The 20,476-nt window shown below is 40.1% G+C and overlaps 1 protein-coding gene across 2 annotated transcripts in view; it reads right to left on the bottom strand.

The window, feature by feature from the left end:
- Positions 1-20,476, bottom strand: part of LOC308294749 (neural-cadherin-like) — a 209,214-nt gene that overhangs the window by 173,479 nt on the left and 15,259 nt on the right. For both annotated transcript variants that reach the window (XM_080737570.1, XM_080737571.1), the window contains exons 4-5: positions 19,664-19,775; positions 3,114-3,363 (exon numbers count right to left, since the gene is read on the bottom strand). In XM_080737570.1, the coding sequence (XP_080593696.1) occupies positions 3,114-3,363; positions 19,664-19,775 (362 nt within the window). The remainder of the gene's footprint in view (positions 1-3,113; positions 3,364-19,663; positions 19,776-20,476) is intronic.

Below are 20,476 nucleotides of genomic sequence, written 5' to 3'. Positions count from 1 at the left end.
ATGTGGCCCTCAGGTTAATATCGGAATACTGATATATTATTGATTTCAGTTGTTTAATTCCAAACATGCAAACATGGTCCGCTTTAATTAATTCAGTCTATATTATATGTTTTTTATTATATCAAAACAGTAGCACTGCGACACGTTTTGAGCTTGTAGATCGTCTATTTTTGCTATTTTTGACTGTATGTGCAATGTGGCCCTCTGGAGTGAATGTGAAAATATAGTGGCCCTCTCCATCATCAAAGTTGCCCGCCCCTGCGCTAGGGGGTGCGAATATGCCATGGGGAATACCTTCCGAGAGAAACGAAGAGAAACACAGGTTCTTTTTTCCATTTCCGTATAGTAACATACATTTGTGGACATACTGTACAAGGGTTCCATCCGTCAGCGAGAATACTTGTAGCACTAAAATATCACAATATCTATTAGGCCTATCCATACATTTACTTGCATAATGGGGTATGCATTTACCTTGACGTCACCTCTGTAATTTAGTTCATGAATCAGGCACTATTATCCAAACGTTTTCTTTAGACTGCTTCAGAAAATCTGACAGTATACTATGCCTACACCTACAGTACCTACCTACAGGCTATTTTCTCCATTTCAACATATATCTTTTTGGACATTCAAGGATTCCATCCACCAGCGACGACACTTGTAGCACTAAAATATCACCTTAAGTAGATAGCAGGAAGAAGTAATCACACAATGTGCAATGTGGTCGAGGAGAGAATAATGAGAGGTTTCACTCGCTCAACATAATTGACTTATGCCAGGATTTCAATCTCCAATGAATGAGAGCTAAAATAAGGGAAATTCGTATCACTTTTTATAGTTGCCCTTGATAATTTAACACCTTGACTAGGCTGTTGATTGAAACTGTTTTAGTATTCAGTGAGAGCTGAAGAGGTAATATACTCCTATCTCAAAGTTTAATTAGCTGGCATTTGATATTAAGGCAGTATTTTCACGGTTGACAATTATGTCAATGTTCTGCTTGACCTCCATTATCGGGGGGATGGCTGTGGTGTTCTCTGAAAGACACATACTGTAGGGGTGGTCTTCAACTGTCTGGTCCAAGGGGTGGGCGTTGGGATTGTGGGAAATCAGTGACTCTCAAACTTTTTAATTTCAAAATTAGGCATGACATTTTGGCATGTATTACTGTAGGTCAGCAGTTCTCAACGTGGGGTCTGTGGACCCCCAGGGGACCTTAAGGGGGTTCCAGGGTTGAAATCACTTTAACCACTTAACCCTATTTTATACTTCGGTTATTTGAAATCTCATCTTATTGCGACTGTAGGTCGCAGTTATATATGAAAACCGGCACATCTTGACCGCGTATACGCATATCCGCGTATCTCTGTAGGTAACGACTGACATTGGGGTTCTATGGGTTTGTCGCTCTGACATCATGCTCTGACATCACTGTGATGTCAGGGGAACCTCTAAGGCTGTAGGAGCCTGGGAAAAACACCACATTGTGCATTCCTATGGGATGATGTCATTAGACAGCACTCTACACTAGTCTGGATCATTTGCGATTCTAGGACACCCATGTGCGTCTTTTGACAGCACCAGTGGGCAGATCAGGGCGATGCAGAAGATTTGACTACTGGCAGTCAATGTGTTAATTGCCTGTTTTATACTTTGTTGTATGACAGTGTTGTGCCAAAAAATGCCAATCTACAAGCTCACAACAATGCATCAACAACATTGAATATTTTTCGCTTAATGTCATGTTCAAAATAGTGAGGCCAGGTTAAAAGTTATGTTTGTCTATGGGTTTTATAAATATTTAGTATTAACTTTGTGACAAAAAAGAGCGTATTATAATTACATAGGAACAGGGTTTTTCTTCTTTTTCTTTTCATTTCCTTTACAGTAACAGTTTTGGACATACAATATTTCCACCTGATGAATAGCGAAAATAGCTGACCTACAAGCTCATAACGCATCACAAAGTGACACGTGAGCTACGTCACTTGCACGTGCACACACTCACGTATACACGTGAGTGCAGCTCAAACAACTAGTCAAAGGCTCTCAACTATTGGAGTGGCACTCCACCACACCCCACCTCCAGTACACCCCTGAGTGTGTGCGTACTGCGTATTGACAGTCCAATGATGATCTAATTGAGCTCTATCCTGCACCTTTCCGCTTTCATTTCCACAGTTTCCCAGTGGACACTTAATTAAGAGAGTTGTTTGGTTAAACACATATTTAGAATGAGGTTATTTAAGTGTCTGCTCTAAGACCAGAAACCTAATAGCAAGTATTGGTACTCAACCCTAGTTTTCTTGTCAAAGTATAGATACTCCTGGTCAAATATTACTCCACTACAAGTGAACATTGTGCAAGTGAACAGTACTTGAGTTAAAGTACTGGGATACTTGTTTTTGTTTTAATGGGAGGAGAATGATGGAGGCTCTATGTTCTCCCAATGAGGGCTCCTCACTGGCAAGCAGAGGCAACACAGAAATGTGAGGGGATGATTTACTGTAATTGCCACAACTCAACTGAGAGAAAAAAAGGGATTTAAAAAAATGACTACTCTTAATCAGTGGTTTTAAAACTTTTTGTACCCATGGCAGATCAATGGAAAAGTCAAAATGTCAAAGCACATCTGTATTCATGGCAAACATGTTCACTTAATTACATATTTTTGTGTGCACATCTTGTACCTGTATTTAGGGCCAGGTGCTGGACATCAAGGCAAGAATCAAGGAGAAGAAGGTTAAAAATCCGTATTATTATTATTATGTTATCATATCACATTTGCCTGATGAAGACCCTCTAATTATAAGGTCGAAACGTTGCGCCATTAAAAAAAAAAAAAAAAAAAAAAAAAAAACGTTTTGGGAGCTTAAACCAGTGTGGAGATGTTTTACCTACATTTTTAGGGTATAGAATTTAACTCTGTATTGGGAACTGAATACCGGTACACACAAAATACTGTATAGCAAAAATATGATAATGTTGTTATCCCAAGACACAGCTGGACTTGTCTCGTGAGGACACACCAGTGTGCCTCGGCATGCTGTTTGGGAACCACTGATCTCTAAAAAATAAAAACTAGTTAGTAGATAGAGAAATGCCCTCACATTGGCTGGGAGAATTCCGGCGGCTCGTCGTTGACGTTTGCCATCCTCAGACGCACTGTGGCGGTGCCCGAGTGAGGCTCCTCCCCGCTGTCCACCGCCATGACCACAAACTCATACAGGTGGTTGGGCCTCTCGTAGTCCAACCGGCCTGCCGGGAAGATGGTCCCGTGGGCCGAGATGCTGAAGTCTGGGCTCAGCGTGTAGTACGTCAACTCAGCGTTCAACCCCGAGTCACAGTCACTGGCCAATACTGTCGGGACAGAACCAAAAGAAGAGAAAATGAGGAGAGAGAGGGAGATAAAGACGGAGATTCTTTTTTATTCGCCACGTTCAGAAATATGCACTAATTGTCTCCACCAGCCTCATGGTGGCGCTATAACAGGCCGATTTGTGGTTTTACCTCCACCGATCAGTTTCAAACTTTGTAAGCGCACTCCCTAGAGGCTAAGGATAAACCTTTGCCCTGCATTTTTCACATCAGCCTTTTATAGCGCCACCTTTGGGCCGACTTATGTAAAACACATTTTTGGATATTACTCCTTGAGATTTTATCCAAAAATCACGCAAATCGGTACACAGTATCTCTATAGTCATGTGATCAAGTCCGATCCGTCTGATATTTCATATTCCATCCTGATTGGCTAATATTAGCTTCCAAGGTTTGCAGGATTGCTCAGTTTTTGAACAAAATGCCTCAAATCATCAACGCAGCTTGCGATTACCGTGACATTTGCCACACATATTCCCACTAGGTCAAGGAACAAATGCTACCTTTTTCACATTGGCCTGTTATAGCGCCACCAGCAGGTAGACTTTAGCAAAACACATTTTTGGAACACAATGCTTCAAATCATGCATGCAGCGTCCGATTGCCATGAAAGATCTAAGGTGAAGAACATATGCCACCCTTTTTACATTGGCCTATTATACAGTAGCACCACCAGGACGCACGGCCTGGTGGAAGAGCACTGCTTCTAGTTAGAATTAATTTTAAAAGATGAAAATGGAAAAATAATTGATTATCATCTACTCTGACATTTTGTAAATGAACTGATATCGGAGTGCTCTATCACATCAAAAGCAGAGCGGAGCAGATTTTCATACCATTTCCGAAGGCACCCTATTGTTTATTTTGCAGTTTGTTTACCAGCTCGGGTTGAAAACTACAGTCGATTAAAACCATGGTTTGTTTCCTAAACACTGGCAAGGAAGGTGACTTTAGTGATGTGCCTGGAGATTTCCACAACCCGAGGGCCTTTATATTTGATGAAAATTGATGGTTTGTAGTATGACAGAAAATAAATAGGAAGTATTTTTTCTGCCTTGTTGAGTAGGAGTGGATGTCAGAAGAATAGAAAAAAAGGATCTACACTATATGAACAGTAAGACAGATTTCTTGTTTACACTTTGGTACATTTAAACATAAATATGATTTAAATGCATTAACCTTATACGTTGACAGCACTGAATATTTACTAAAAGTAGGATCAGATGGCTCGTTTCTGCTCGACAGAATAATCATTCTCAAAAATCTCTTCTGAATAACGAGTAGCCCATATGATAATACAGTAATAAAACTATAATCAAGTGAGAAGAGAGATGAACCAGAGGTCAGACCTCCATACCAAGGAAGGTCAAGTTTCAAAATTGTTAGTTATAGTTACATCTCATGCACAGGTACATAAGAGTGGAACTTATTTTTATTAGTTTGACTTCCTTCAGATAACGTACTGTAGCAGCATGGGTAATAATACTAATAGTAAAGAAACAGAAAAGCCAAGCGAGAAAAACAAGAGCAAAATAAAATGAAATTAATACAATGTATAGTATATGCATAGAATATTCTATACACCATCTGCATTCATCACTAGCAGCCACAGTTTCTCATAAGACACCACAGTACATTCTACTGTATATACCAGTAAGACTCCCTAATCGGGAGATAAGCGACCGTTGGTCGCTTATCTCCTGTCACACTGCTGACATCAGTATGACATCACACCGTACACAAATGACCCTTATATAAGACCGGCATTATCTACCGACAGATTAGTAACAAGATGTCAAAATCATTGAAGGTTTACCCTACTAACCAACTGTTTACCATAGCAACCATGTTTTTTACCTTAGCAACCAACTGTTTACCCTAGCAACCAACTGTTTACCACAGCAACCATGTATTTTTTTACCCTAGCAACCAACTGTTTACCCTAGCAACCAATTGTTTACCATAGCAACCAATATTTAAGTGCAGACTCTGGTGCAACATTATTGAGTGTCATTGGTGAGCTATGCCACATATCCAATGTCAAACATATTTATTACACTAGCAATATATATTTATTTTTCGAGTTTAAACGGTCATCTATAATAATAGTCCACAAGATCCAACCATGTTATGATACATGGACAATTTCTCAACCATTTATAAATATTCTAGAGACATCTTTGGGGTATGATTTGTTTATGTTGTTTTTTTATATATTGACAGTAAAAATATTCATTTGAAACCATTTAAAAACAACAGACAATTCATCATTCCCAATCACACATTCTATCAAAGTTTTGAAATCTCTTTGTGAGGCAAAGAACAAAGAACCAAGGATGGAACCCCCATAAGATTTTCTACTCCTCAGATAAACAACCATTGATAGAAAAACAAATTGTTTTCTGTCCTCTATAGCCAGGGACAACCACAGGAGAGCAACATCCAGCACACCTTTATCTAAATAAGAGTTTTATGATTGACAGAATCAAATGCTTTGGCTAAATCTAAGAAAACACCAAGAACACATTTCTTGTCATCTAAAGCAGAAGTGATATTGTTGACAAGCTGCAGCAGAGCTAGTTCAGCTGAGAATGTCTTTCAAACGCCATACTGATGGTTGTAGAGCATGTTGTTTGCAACTAAGTGATGTGTGGCTCTTGAATAACACTGAGGAAGATCAATTGGTCGAAACACATCTGTTGTTTCTGTCCGTGAGAGGTAAATAAACCATGTGAAAAGGACATTCATCGTGTGCTGGCTATTTCTTCATTTTCATGTCATTATCCAGCCATGCACCTTAAAGACTTCTATGTAAACTGGAGGATTTACAGGCTTTATTGCAGTCATTTCTCTTGGTTCTTGAATAAACACAATTCTCCACAATTTCAGAAAAGAATATGGCTAATATAACTGCAGTATAATCACCTGGTATAAGAAAGTGATATAACTTTAGCAATTCTTAATTCATGAGGGATAACACTAGATTGCAAGGATAAACCAAAAATATGAATTGGATGGATGAATAATATAATCTATCATTTCTTCAATAAAACTGCTTTAAAACGACTAAAGACGAAACCCCACGCTTCATTACCATTGGGTGGAAAAAACAAACAAAAAAACTGCAGAGTGGTGAAACTGACCTTTTATCAAACTGTGGGTATCAAACTGCCAGTGAAAACCAATATTAAAAACGCCCTCCCCCCATCCCCCCCCCCCCCCCCCCATATGCACACACACAAACAACCCCCCTAGAAAAATCATTAAAACCATTAGGTATCTCTCTCTATTTTTTTGTCTTTTTCTTTTTTGCGCTTCCAGTCAGACAATATTAGGGATTGGAGCTTTACACAGGGAAGTTTGCACAGCTCATGTGCTTGCTGCGTTGTGTCATGCAGCTGCTGCCCCTTCTAGGAACTGCTGCCTCCACCTGCAGCAGGGGTGGTGGAGCAGCTGCTCACCCCCTGCACCACTCCAGCTACAACCTGCTCCTCCTCCTCCACCTGCACCTGTTGTTGTGTTACTACATGTATGTACAATGGGGGTGGATAGGCTCTGTGCATAACTGTAGTCCCAGGTTTACAGAAGGTGGCACTGGTTCCCAAACACTGGGTCAGGAACCCATTTGTGGGTCGCAGACACATTTTTATGAGTCCCTTTATTTTTTTGTTTCCAACAATTTGTTTTTAATTATTATTATTATTATTATTAAGACACTCACATTCACACACATTCACACACATACCACCTGCACATGCCTATTTAAAGTAATAATCTATCTATAAATGCGAGAAGTCTCTGCGTGTCTGTCTGTAATCCGCGTATCTCGAGAACCGTTCGTCCCACCGGCTTCAGATTCGGCACGCGCGTTCCCCGCCGCGGCGCGGAGTGCAGTGTCGGGCCTCGACCCGACCCGACGCGCTGTTTTCCCGAACCGGCGCGAAACGTACGGAATCTCCTTATGCAGGGCTGATTGTTGACATCAGGCTGTTCCGGAGGAAATCGGCGCAAGCGCTGACTCATTGTGACATCACATCATAAAAGGCTCTGAGATCACGTACGCCACATGAGTCAACAAAAATGCCATGGTTACGTATTCTGATGTTCCTATATGGGCATAAAAGGACACAGGCAAACATATGGTCAAAACGGCTCTTATGACAACAGGTATAATGGGGTTTGCATTAAAGGGTGGGGCATTCATTCCCTATTTCAAATTCGGCACGCGCGTTCCCCGCCGCAGCAGGTAGTGCAGTGCCCAGCCTCGACCCGATCCGATACGCGATTTTCTGGAACCAGCACGAAAGGTTCGGATTCTGATGTCTGACATCAGGGTTTTCCGGAACCGGCACTGTGTCTGCATAGATCTCCATTTATGGGCATAAAATGGATGCAGACAGACAGATACGGATATCTCCATATATGAGCATAAATGGACACAGGCAAACAAATGGTCAAAGATCTCCATATATGGGCATAAAATGGACGCAAAAAGATAGATACAGATATCTCCATATATGGGCATAAATGGACACAGGCAAACAGATGGTCAAAACGGGTCCTATGACAACAGGTATAATGGGGTTTGCATTAAAGGGGGAACCAGCACTGTGTCTGCAACACAGTCGGAGGCACAGACAGATACAGAGATCTCCATAATGGGCATAAAGGGACACAGACAAACAGATACAGAGATCTCCATATATGGGCATGAAATGGATGCAGACAGACAGATACAGATATCTCCATATATGAGCATAAATGGACACAGGCAAACAGATGGTCAATACAGGTCCTACAGAGATCTCCATATATGGGCATAAAATGGACGTAGACAGATAGATATCCCCATATATGGGCATAAATGGACACACGCAAACAGATGGTCAAAACAGATCCTATGACAACAGGTATAATGGGGTTTGCATTAAAGGGCGGGGCATTCATCCCCTATTTACCATGTTCCCGAGTTGGCCAGGGCGCCGACTAGACGCTCGGCCGCCCGAAGGGCGCCCGAGCTTCTAGTATTAATAATAATACATAGTTCCCATACATTATTTACAAAAACATTATTTAACCATATGGTTATTACATTAGATAGTTATTTCCATGGTATTCATATACATCTCCCACAGCTGTTCAAAATCACTCTGTCTACCCCAAACTTTATATGTCAACCTCTCCAGCCTGACAGAGTTCATGAGCTCCCTATGCCACATCCTCAATGTTGGGGCTTCAACACTTTTCCAGCATAATGCCACAGCTCTTTTAGCTTGGAGAAGTCCAAAGTCAAAGATTTTAGTTTGCTTTGCTGAATGTATAAAGTTCCTTGGGACATACTGACATACACTTTGTGACTTTTTTATTATTAAGAAATTCCATAAATTAGAACACAAAGGTTTAAGAAGTAGTGAAAATCAAAATAGCCGATCTACTGTACAAGCAAAGCGACGCGTTGTGAGCTTATAGATCAACAGATCTGCTGTTTTCACTAGCTTGGGTCCCGGTCCAAATGTCTAATTTCTCTTTTGGGTCACATAAGCTAAAAGGTTTGGGAACCACTGGCAATACAGTATACCTGTTTCCTGTTTCTGTTCAGGTTTTCCATAGCTTTGTTTGACTGTCTCAGCAGCCCGCGCATTATTATGAAATCAGGGTTCCCACACATCTTTACCAATTAATTTCCAAAACATTTCCAATATTTTTCCAGAATATTTAACCAGATTTCCAGGACTATATAACAATAATTCAGCTCAATAACGAGTCGCTTACTCCTATGCGCAATGCCCAAAGACAGGTAGTGTATGCCAGTGGTTCTCAACCTTTTCAGGCCGTGACCCCCGAAATAATCATATTTGAACGGCACCCTGACGAGCACTAAGAGTAGAGGAATTTTGTATAACACGGTTTTATTGTGAAAATAGCCGATCTACATGCTCACAACGCCTCGCGTTGCGAGGCGTTGTGAGCATGTAGATCTGCTATTTTCACAATTTCTGCCTCTACTATTTGACAATTTGGCCAATGTTGAATTTGTCATTTCAGAGTTATTAACAAAATCAATAACCAAAGACAATGCATAGCCATTTTTTCCAGGACCTTCCAGGACCCTTGATCAATTCCCAAACTTTTCCAGTACTGGAAAAATATTTTTCTAATTTCAAAATATTTCCAGGAAGTTCGTGACCGTGGGAACCCTGTGAAATGCATTATGAAGGTGCCATGTGTTTCTGGTTGGAATCTGCTGCTGAGCCAATCAAACAAAGCATGGGAAAGTGAACCGAAAACAGGAAACGGGTGTGACCGCCTCCTGAAAAGCCTGGGACTACAGTTAGCTACAGTTAGGTATAGAGCATATTCAGAAGACCTTTGGTAGGAGATGCAGTGTGCTCCCTCAGAGAACCCAAGATCAGACCCGTTAATCGCCAGACCAAATAACGTATTGCAATTTTATAGTCAACTCATGAGTTGTTCTGACTAACAATTCTATCAATGAAATCCAACTGTTTTATACAGAGTGGACGGAGCCACACTATGTGTCATCTATTCTGGCACTAATCTCTAATCAAAGTATTAACCCTGATGCTAAAAGATCAGTCTACAAGCTCACAGTGTCATGCCTTGCGAGCTTGTAGATCAGACATTTTCTCAATTTTTAACTTTGTTGATTTTTAAGATTTAAAATATATTTCAAATTTGGAAAATTGAAACTTTATCTAGCCTATAATATATCAATGTATTAATGACTAAATTTTAACCAAATCTTCACAATGCATGGGACTTTTTATATTCTGACTTATTACTAATTCCCAGAGAAGTCATAGTCATTCTTCCTTGAACAGTACCAAAGTAAAAGTAAGTCATCTTCCATGGATAACTTATGATCTTACAAGTATTCTCAGGCACAGAGATAATACATTGGGCCACATTCAAGTCCAAGGATCCTGCTGACTGGAAAATGTACTGACAGTTGAAAAATAACGAGCAAAACTATGCCAAAACCGCGCAATCATTAAAAAGAATCTCTAGCTCATGACTTAAAAAAATTCTAAACAATCTTGGAATGAAGTCAAAACTGTAATGAATGTATCTCATAAAACTTTATCTAATCAGATAAGAGTTAACATGATCCACTTTTAGTCGCTCAAGCATTAAATCAGCACTTCTTCTCTGCCCATTCTGCCATAATGACTCATCGTTCTATTGGTGATGTTTTTAACAATGTTCTGTCTGCCCGGCTGCAGGTTTCTAAATTAAATTCTCGCTTCCATCACTTGCTTCCTTTCCTTGCATCCTAGTCCCTCCCTCTGAGGTTGCATGGAGGAAACGATGTGAGGAGAGAGGAACCAAAGAAATGTTGCTTAGAGAAGTGGAGATAGTTAGAGATGTTAAGCAACCTCCTTTTCCAGTGTTGGGGTAACGGCATTAGAAAAGTAACGTGTTACTGTAATGTATTACCGAATTGCGGTAAGGACTAATATAACGCAATACTAAAGAATCTAACCAAGTTTGAAGTGAGCGGTGGTGCATGTGTGTGTGTGTGTGTGTGTGCGTGCGTGTGTGTGAGACGCAACAGCGCCAATTTAGACAATATTTATGTATGGAACAGAGTCAAACTAAATGTAATGCCTAAACTCCTACAATTCCAAGTGCTTGTCAGGGTGGGGGGTCCTCGGTTCAAATATGATTATTTTGGGGGGTCCCCAGTTCAAATATGATTATTTTGGGGGGTCACGTTCTGAAAAGGTTGACACTGTGCTAAAAGAACCACATTGACAGCGGTTTCACCATGCAGTGTTACTGTAAGTCAACAAGGAGACTATTTTAGGAAAATCAATTTCTAATCACCGGTGCAACAGAGAAAGATATCTTGCCAATTGAACTAGTTTACTGTACATCATGACTAATGTAACTACATGACTCAAACCTCTAACAAAGTGTTATTGCTTCATTGTTTCCATTGATTTTTTTGTAAATTAATACATACAACTACTTCATCAAACAAAAGTGTCGAACACAAAAGTAGAGAAAATCTCCAGGCTGACAACTCATCGTATAGGTCTGCAAATTTCACTATTTTTGTATGTAACAATAATAAAAAGGAACGGTTTTACACATACAAGGTTTCCACCCAACAGTGACAATAATGTAAATTAACAGGTAGTTTCCATTATTTGCTGTTCTGTCACGTACTGTAGTGCTTTACTTTGCCTCAATTCCTAATGCATAACATAAAACTTCCCATCATAAAACAATGTGTTGTTAAGTCAATTTGCCAATATGGGATTACGCTGATGTTGTATATCAGGCTGCATCCAAAACTAATTTTCTTGCTGGCAATATACTGTAGTTTATGATAGACCGTGCAGGTTTGTTCTGGGTTGTACTTTCACAACTCATCATATAGGATGTATTAAAATATTAACTTGCCCTCTCCCATCATAAGAAGACAACAACATTGGCTGCTGTTTTTTTTATAGACATTTCAATTATCTTTACCATTTAAAACAGTTTATTTATCTTCCAATTATCAAGAAACAGTAAAACCATTATGTTTAAAGCTCCGTCTGATTGGAATAATGTATAAATAAAAGATCCATATCATCATTCCAATGCTCTGCTTGGCGTATGATATTCTGATTATATATTATAGTTTGATGATTTTTTTTTCTTCACATTTGGCATTTAAATATATTTGTTATAGTTAACCACATGAACCCCAGCATCTTATCTTGTACCGGTAGATCATCTATTTTTGGCCAAGTGATTGGAAACAAACTATGAGCCTAGTAGGTATACTGTACATCTCAATGGGTCTTTCCCAACGCATCTTTAATCTAAACCCTTAAGTTCTGTTCGGGTCATTTTGACGCGTTTTACATTTTCATTTGAAAGAAAAAGGTAGAAGTTACATTTGTTTCCACCTGAAACTCACTGGCCTTAAAGATTCTTCTGTGATTAACATGTAAACTAAATATTGTTGCACTACACCCATGCTACACCCTCTCAAATTCTTTTGACCCTCTAATTCTGTTCGCGGGTCATTTTGACCCGGGGGATATTTTGTTTAAAAAAACAATACTTATATAAATTCTAACTTAACAAATCATCATCATACATTGACTTTGTCTCAATTCCAAACAATATGATATACAGTATATGGTAAAATAAATAGTGAACTTAGAGTTGAAGCATCTAGCAAGAGAAAGCGCTGTTCAGTGTATTCTACAATAATAGACAGGAAGAGGAGGTGCAAGAAGCTCATCCGTGCCTCACATGCAGTCGTGTTTGTTTGTTTTCCTAGTGTACCGGTATACGTATAAGTGTACATTCATATGTATGTGAGGTTCATGTGTGTTCACATGTTCACATGTGTGTTCAGATCTTATTTTACATGAATTTCAGCTATCAGTAAAAACACCTATAGCTCTTTCAGTGTTTAATGTGATATAGCAAATGCAAACATTTACCATATATATCATATGAATTGTTGATTTATTAAGTAAAAATTTGGAGTATTGTTTTTGAAACCAAATATCCCTCGGGTCAAAATGACCCGCAAACAGAACCAAGGTGAAGTGAATCCGAACAAAACTTAAGGGACCAATCATTTGTCAAAATGATCTGATGAGCTGCAGTAGTTGATGAATGTATGTAATGCATATGTATGTAAAACACATTCTAATGTGTGTGCATATGTTTGTATAACATATTTTCATGTGTGTGCATATTTAATTAGATCAGGGGTCTTCAATGTTTTCAGACCAAGGACCCCTTAGCTGAGAGAGAGATGAAGCAGGGACCCTCTCTCTACATATTGTATAAATGTGTTTGTTTAACAGTGATCAGTCTACTGTATGTTGCATTCGTGTTAATGTGTTTTTTCAGACATTTAACTACTTAAATCGTTGATACTTAAACTTGACCTTTCACTCTGTACTTGGTCTGCTCTTTTTTACCTCTACACCAAAGCCGAAAATAGCCGATCTACAAGCTCTCAACGCCTCGCAGCTGTAGATCTGCTATTTTTGGCTAAAGTTCTCCTCAGAATAGGTATGAAAGGATTAAAGTTGTTAATTTAAAATAATTATACCACTGTATCACACAAAGATTTGGCCGCCCCCCTGTAGTAACTCTGAGGACCCCTATAGGGGTCCCGGACTCCCTGTTGAAGACCCCTGAATTAGATCATATGCGTTGGTACTGCAGCTGCAATTAGCAGCAGCCATACGGCACACGGCCGTATGGCTACCCGGTATACTGGCATCTTTGACAGGTAACGCTACAAAAGGTACACAATACAACTAATGAGCTGCTGCACATTCTGTGCCCAGAGCCTTTTGAAAATTGAGTTATTTTCCCTGAGGCTCAGAGCAAATATTTGCTTCCAAAGTGTGATAAGAGTTCTAAAAACATAAAAAAAAGAAAAATGATAATTTAAAAAAATGTTGCATCCATACCGTCACCCACGGTTGTGGAGTTAATTAGACTGCAGTTTGTTGTTTAGTATATTTTACATATAATGTAGAATTACCTGTGTCAACAAAGTATGGGCTGTTGCGAATATAGCATTCTTTTTAGATGTATGTTTACTGTTTGATTTCCATGTTTTCAAATACAGATTGGGTGCATCAATGAATTATTCTTCATGTTTGTATCATGTGACTGACTGCGTAACATAATTATTTATGGTCTTTTAGGCTACCTACTATAGCTCCTTTATCTGTTAGAACTACATAACAATATAATAAGAATGAGCTGTATTTGTATAACACCTTTCAAAACAGTGTTACAAAGTGCTTCGCAGAATTGAGGCGATGAAACAAAAACACAAGAGATTTAGATGAAATAAAATAATAAAGTTAAAAGGGTTGGGGAATAAAAGAGTGTTTTCAGTAAAGATTTGAGATGAGACACAAGCAGTGGCGGTTGGTATGTATATTGCGCTCTAGGCGAGGTAGTATAGCGCCGCCCTATGGCCGCGCGAAGCGCGGCCCCTCAACGGCGCCGCAAAGCGGCGCCGGAAAAATCGGTTATTTGCGGGCAAATTATGCATTTTTTCAAGTTATTTGCGGGCAAATTATGCATTTTTTCAAGTTATTTGCGGGCAAATTGTGCGGTTCGGTTCTACACGGCGGCAGAACCATTTTGGGCTTAATATAATAGGGTTTATAAAAGCATGATCTGACTGTCTTAGTCTTACCTTGGGCTGGTCAGGAGGAAATGGTTCTTTCACAGTCACGCACAGTGAGACAAAGTCCTGGCTGATAGAGCCTGAGGTTTGTGTTTTGTAGAGGAAGTCAGGTACAAAATGATCCTCTCCATGTGATGTTTCAGGGCAAGCAGCTATATTATAATATCTACCGGTAGTCACGTCCATAGTAGTGAAGAGCTCGAACTCCATGCTTTATTTTTAACAGATGTTGTTTTCAATTTCAATACTGGCGCGTGAATATGACATCACATCAGGAGGGGAGGGGGGGGGGGGGCTGCCTGGAGCTGCCAGCCTCTATCACTACCACCAGGGGGTGTTGTTGTATTCGGTCTGAGTGGACTGTTGATCTTACGTCTGCTCTGCAGGGCCGTCACTTTACTTTTTTTTTTCTTTTTCTTCTTCTGGCGCCCCCGCAAAGTGGCGCCCTGTGCAATGGCCCCGCTAGCCCCCCCTGCCGGCCGCCCCTGGACACAAGACTCTGCAAGCATGATCTCCTCTTGTTGTTAGGCAGCGCTTTGGAATGACCAGTAGAGCGTTGTCTTACTGGTCAAAGCTCCCAGAATTCAGTCCAAAACCAAACCAGGGAATCACCAATGTCTAAAAGAAAATGGATACTACAATACGATATCATCATCACAATATCATGATCTGGTTTTATTTGGTCTAAAGATACTGTGGTATTATTTGATTTTGTCAATATCACCCATTAGCTATTTAAAAAAAATAGTTTGAATAAAACTGGTGACATAATTATACTTTGTCAACCGTCTGTTGTAAGGAAAAAAAGTTTGGACAACTTTTGGAGCAAATAATGTGGTGTAGCTGAGAATTTGCCTTTCATTAAAACGACACCGTAGATACATTTGCAGGCGTAGATCTCACTACCTCAGCACATTCTGCTGATGGGAATACCTCTGCAGAGAGCGGTGTGTGCTTTAACAGGACTATAGTATGAATGATAATCCCAGAACAGTCGTGTTTAATACAGATAAGTCTGCATGGACACATTCATACATCACATATCGTCGCTGTCAGGCAGAAACGTTGTACAGTATGTCCAAAATGGTTACTTTTCAGAAATGGGGGGGAAAAAGAACCTGTTCCAATGGATCTAATGTAGTTATTATGGTCCCATCCTAATTTACAGTACACTTTAAGACAGAATAAGACATAATAAAGCCATAATAAGAAATAATGTGTTGGTAATTAGAACTAATATGTTTTATTAGACAGAAACAAAGACAGAATAGCAGAAAGAGCGGATACATTCTCTGGCACCCGCACCTGCAGTAGTAAGACCGGCGGCCACCGCACAGACCGACAGGTCCCGTCGCGGTAAACTGCGGGTCCGTGCGGTGGTGGCTGCCGCGGCAGTTACCAGCGCTGCCGGTCCTACAGGTACCTACCGTTCCGTGAGGCGACCGCCGGTCCTACTGCAGGTGCCGGTGCCAGAGAATGTATCCGCTCTTTCTGCTATTCTGTCTTTGTTTCTGTCCAATAAAACATATTAGTTCTAATTACCAAAACATTATTTCTTATTATGGCTTTATTATGTCTTATTCTGCATTAAAGTGTACTGCAAATTAGGATGGGACCGTTATTATTTAGTGACAAGCTCTTGTTAATACGTTTCATTAGTTCAATATTAATAAAACTATGAATGATCGTCTTCTTCTCTCATTGCGTGCACTTGGGCTTGTTGTTGCATAGAGGTATAATATAATAGAGGGCGGACTGCCCCACCCTCAGCTATTCATTTCAATGCAAATTGCTCAGATTGGCCAAGATAAGTAGGCCAATTTTGCGGGAGTCTTGAGCACCAAGCAGGCGCACTAGGGTACGCAGTAGCATTAGCATTAGCATACGCACGTGCAGAAATGTTTTAACTACTATCCAAGGTTTGACCACCTTGGTGAAGGCTGCTTCAATGCTCTACTGTGGTTCTGGGGGCTTCGTTTGTGGTCTGTTGGTTGGTGCACCCGTATGATCGGTACGCCTGAAACTAGTCCAGTGAAAAAGGTTCTGTAGTGCAAAAACTAAGCGTGATGCGATAAAAATGCATACATTTTTGATTGCTTTATTTTTCTGTAATTAATTAATCAAAATTAATCTGTTAAAGTCCCAGCCCTAATTATTTATTTTCTTTTTTCCAATACTAGCCAATCTAAAAGCTCAAGCTGTTTTGTTTTTTGTTCGTTTTTTGGACTATAGTACGACAACGTACGGCATTAATTTTTAATATACCGGTGGTTTAAGATACAAGGTTTCTGCTTCACAGCGATATCAAGTCTGAACAAAACAAAGCCTAACAATCAACATCTCTGTTGATGGTTTTCCATATTGCCTTTGTGTATGTGTGACCTTGACTGTGACCTTTACCATTGGTCACGTCAACCCAAAACTTAAAGGGTAATTTAAAAACCTTGAATGGGAAATGTACATCATTTACATCACTATGCATCTACTCAGACCTTTGTGTGCACCCCAGAGGTAGCTTGATTCAATGTTTAGATATTTTAATATTCATTTGATGTCACTGCTTCTGGAGACTGATATTGTCCTTCTAATGAATGGGGAGACCTTCATTCTTCCTTCAGTTATTTCATTTTTAAAGTCTAAGAAAGAGACAATGACCCACTTTTTTTTTAGTGCAAGACACAATATTAACATAATGAAATGACTAATGAAAAATGAAGGTCTTACTTAAAAGTTGTCTGGGGTGCACACCAAAGTAGACCCCAGAAGTGTTTTAAAGTCCCACTTTAATAATCTCATTCGCACCGACGTTTGAAGAAAAAGCTCACTGAATAGTCAGATTGTTATAGTTGTGCAATGTTTTAACCACTGTAGTATGTATTATTGGTCCCCTGAACTCCTCACTTTGATGCCATGTCAGGGCATTGCGGGCATTGCAGAGTATAGCCTACTAATTTACTACTTATTTTGTAGTGAAACTATTAAACTGATGTGGTGGCAGTGTCCCACCTGCTCTAAATGATGCACAACATGTTGGTTAAAAAGTGATTGTGTTAAAAGGACCAGTTTCATGTTGGCAGTGGCCTAAGTTGTATATTATGTATTTCATTTTAATATGAAATAAATGTTATCTTTTGTCAATTATGGTGTCTTCACTGAGCCCCCAACCCAATTAAAGTTCTATTAAATGAACCTCCTTTTAATGTTAAGCATTGATTGGCTTGTTGGTTTTAATACAACTGGCGTATTCGAGTAATGTGTACTGTACATGTATTTAGTAACGCCTATTTGAGCCTGGGTGTAACACATCCATTCTCAAATTAGTTTGTACACAGACAGATCTTGACCATGACCATTTCAACCCAAAAAAAAATATTACTTTCAACCTTATTTTGGTTGAAAACTAATCCAACCCAATACTGAATTACTTCAACCTTTTTTGACCATGGCTTCATGGACAACACATTATGATTTCTTACAAGCTTTAAGAGAGGTTCTCAACCAGTGGTCCTTGAAGGGGTTCCAGGTGGTCCCCTGCTAAATGATGAAGAGTTTGTAACCAATTGGACCCTTATTATATCTTTAACTCTTGAGAGTAAAATGATAGTCTACACAATTAGAGAATGTAGAAGAATTGTTATTTTGATCAACGTTTGCCTGTGTTGTCTCTCCTATGGTACCACATCAATACAGCATGGAATTGGGGACAAAATCTTATCCAACGACAACAAAATCTTAGTTAAAAAAAAAAGGTTTGGGATCTGAGAGGCTAAATCTCATCAAATGGTGAATAACTAATGCACCTTAATGTGAAAAGGGTTGAAAACCACTGCTCTGTTGCATCGCAACCAGGCCTGGAATTTCATCATTTTAGGGGCAAGGCCACTTGGCCTTTGGTGTTGTCCATTTTTGAGGGCACAAAGGCTAATGCCAGGGCAAGAAGGCCATCAAATAAAACAATGGACTAAAAAGATTTTAGTCCATTGAAATTTTTTGTTGAATTTAAGGGTTAGGGTAGGGATGATAACCTAAATCTACAGTGAAATAGATAAATGATGGTATTTACAATCTGAACCATGCTCAGCCCTGCACGAATCAAAGCCACTGGATTGGTTTAAAGATGGGGAGTTAAGATTTCAGAATCTTAACAAAAGACACTGGTGTCTACATGACAAGAAAGAGACACTGGTGTCTACTGTCTACTGTCTACATATTGACAAGAAAGAGGAGAAAGTGGTACAGGGTATTAAGGCCACTGTGGCCTCAGGTCATGCCATTGGTTTGAGGGGCACACGGCCAAACTGAGGGGCAACGCGGCCATAGCCTTCATGGCCTCCATGAAATTCCTGCCCTCGCGACCATTGTGAGCCTGCAGATCAGCTACTTTTGCTTGACAATCTTGTACGACGAAGTAGTACTAGGGCATTAACTGATGAAAAAAAAAACATAAAGCGATGATATGAACCCTATATATTTAGTTGTCAGGAGTCCCCCCGGAGTCCCCCAGAGCTCAATAATAGTCTTTCTCCTCGACACTAAATAATCTTCTGTGAGAATCGCCGATATATATGCTCACTCACAATGCGTTGCGGTGCTACAGGTTGTCAGCTTGTAGATCGTTGTTTTGCCACCAAATGTTCAACCCAGAATAAGGACAAGGTTGATGTGTTTACACTAATGTTTTATTCACAAAAAAAAAAGTTATGGATTATAAGCTTTAAGTGATTAGTCATCTGTTCGGCACAGCCTGCAGATCTTTCTCGCCAAGTTTGATGAAAATGTGGCCATCCATTCCCAGACGCACAGACAGACAGATAGCAGCAATTAGAATACCCCGCCTCGCATCGCTGTAGGCCGGGTAACATGGTATCGTATAGTCTCTTTTTAGTCCTCTATTTATACTGTAATTGGGACCCTGAATGGCGCCTTTCAGTATGCAAAGAGCTTGTTGAAAGGAATTCAATTTTGAACTGTCTTTCCATTGAAATGGAAATGGGGAGCTGTTATATTTCTATAGAAGACAATAATGGTGTTCTCTGCTTAAAGGAAATGGATGATGGATGTGAATTATGGTGTCATGGGGAGGCTCACCCTGCAGCAGAGAGGTTGCCGTGGTTACGGTCTCTGGGACGCCGTCCACGCTGTAGATGGACTGGAGGAATTCTGGGACGCAGTCGTTCTCGTCCGTTAACGACACCTGGACCTGGTTAGTGGAGGAGGGGAGAGGAGAGGAGAGGAGAGGAGAGGAGAGGAGAGAGTTGGAGTCGATAGTTGATGAAAAGACATGAGGACAGGAGAGGAGAGGATGGGTGGGGAGCGGAGGAGAGGAGAGGAGAGGGTAGGAGAGGTAAAGAGGAGAGTAGAGAAGAGAAGCGTCGAGACGAGATGAGGAGAGGTGAAGACAGGGATATACAATTAGAGTGATTTTAATAACCCTTAAGTCTAGGAGACAGCCACAGGTAATTCTCTGTACAGGAGGCTGACCTCAAGCTAAATTGCACTTCATATTTCCACAGCTTGCCAGTCCGATGCACATTTTATCTTCCACTTCATGTTTTTTTCGTGAGTCAAAAATAGAAACGTTCTGAGCGTGTGTGTGCTCGGATGTGTGTGTTTTCAACAAAGGGCCCATAGCCACCCTGTGCCCTATAATCTCCCTGTCAGCACCATGCGTACAGTGGGAGATGACAGCAGAGTAATAGTCCTGAAATACCTGGGATCGGTTTACCCAGCAGCCCCAGAGTCACCATGTCCAAAATTCACAGCACGGAGCTGAGCACAAATAGATCCCTTTTCCCCTCTAAATCTCTGGGGTGAAATAAAAGCAAGCTGAGTGCGAGCTATCTTGTTTGTTTGAAATAAAAGCAAGACATCGTGAAGACTGACTAAGAAAATCTCTAAATT

The sequence above is a fragment of the Nannobrachium achirus genome (genome assembly GCF_963921795.1).
Source record: "Nannobrachium achirus genome assembly, chromosome: 11".
Taxonomy (NCBI): Eukaryota; Metazoa; Chordata; class Actinopteri; order Myctophiformes; family Myctophidae; genus Nannobrachium; species Nannobrachium achirus.
The sequence above is the reverse complement of the archived record's forward strand: the minus strand, read 5'-3'. Positions and strand labels throughout refer to the sequence as shown.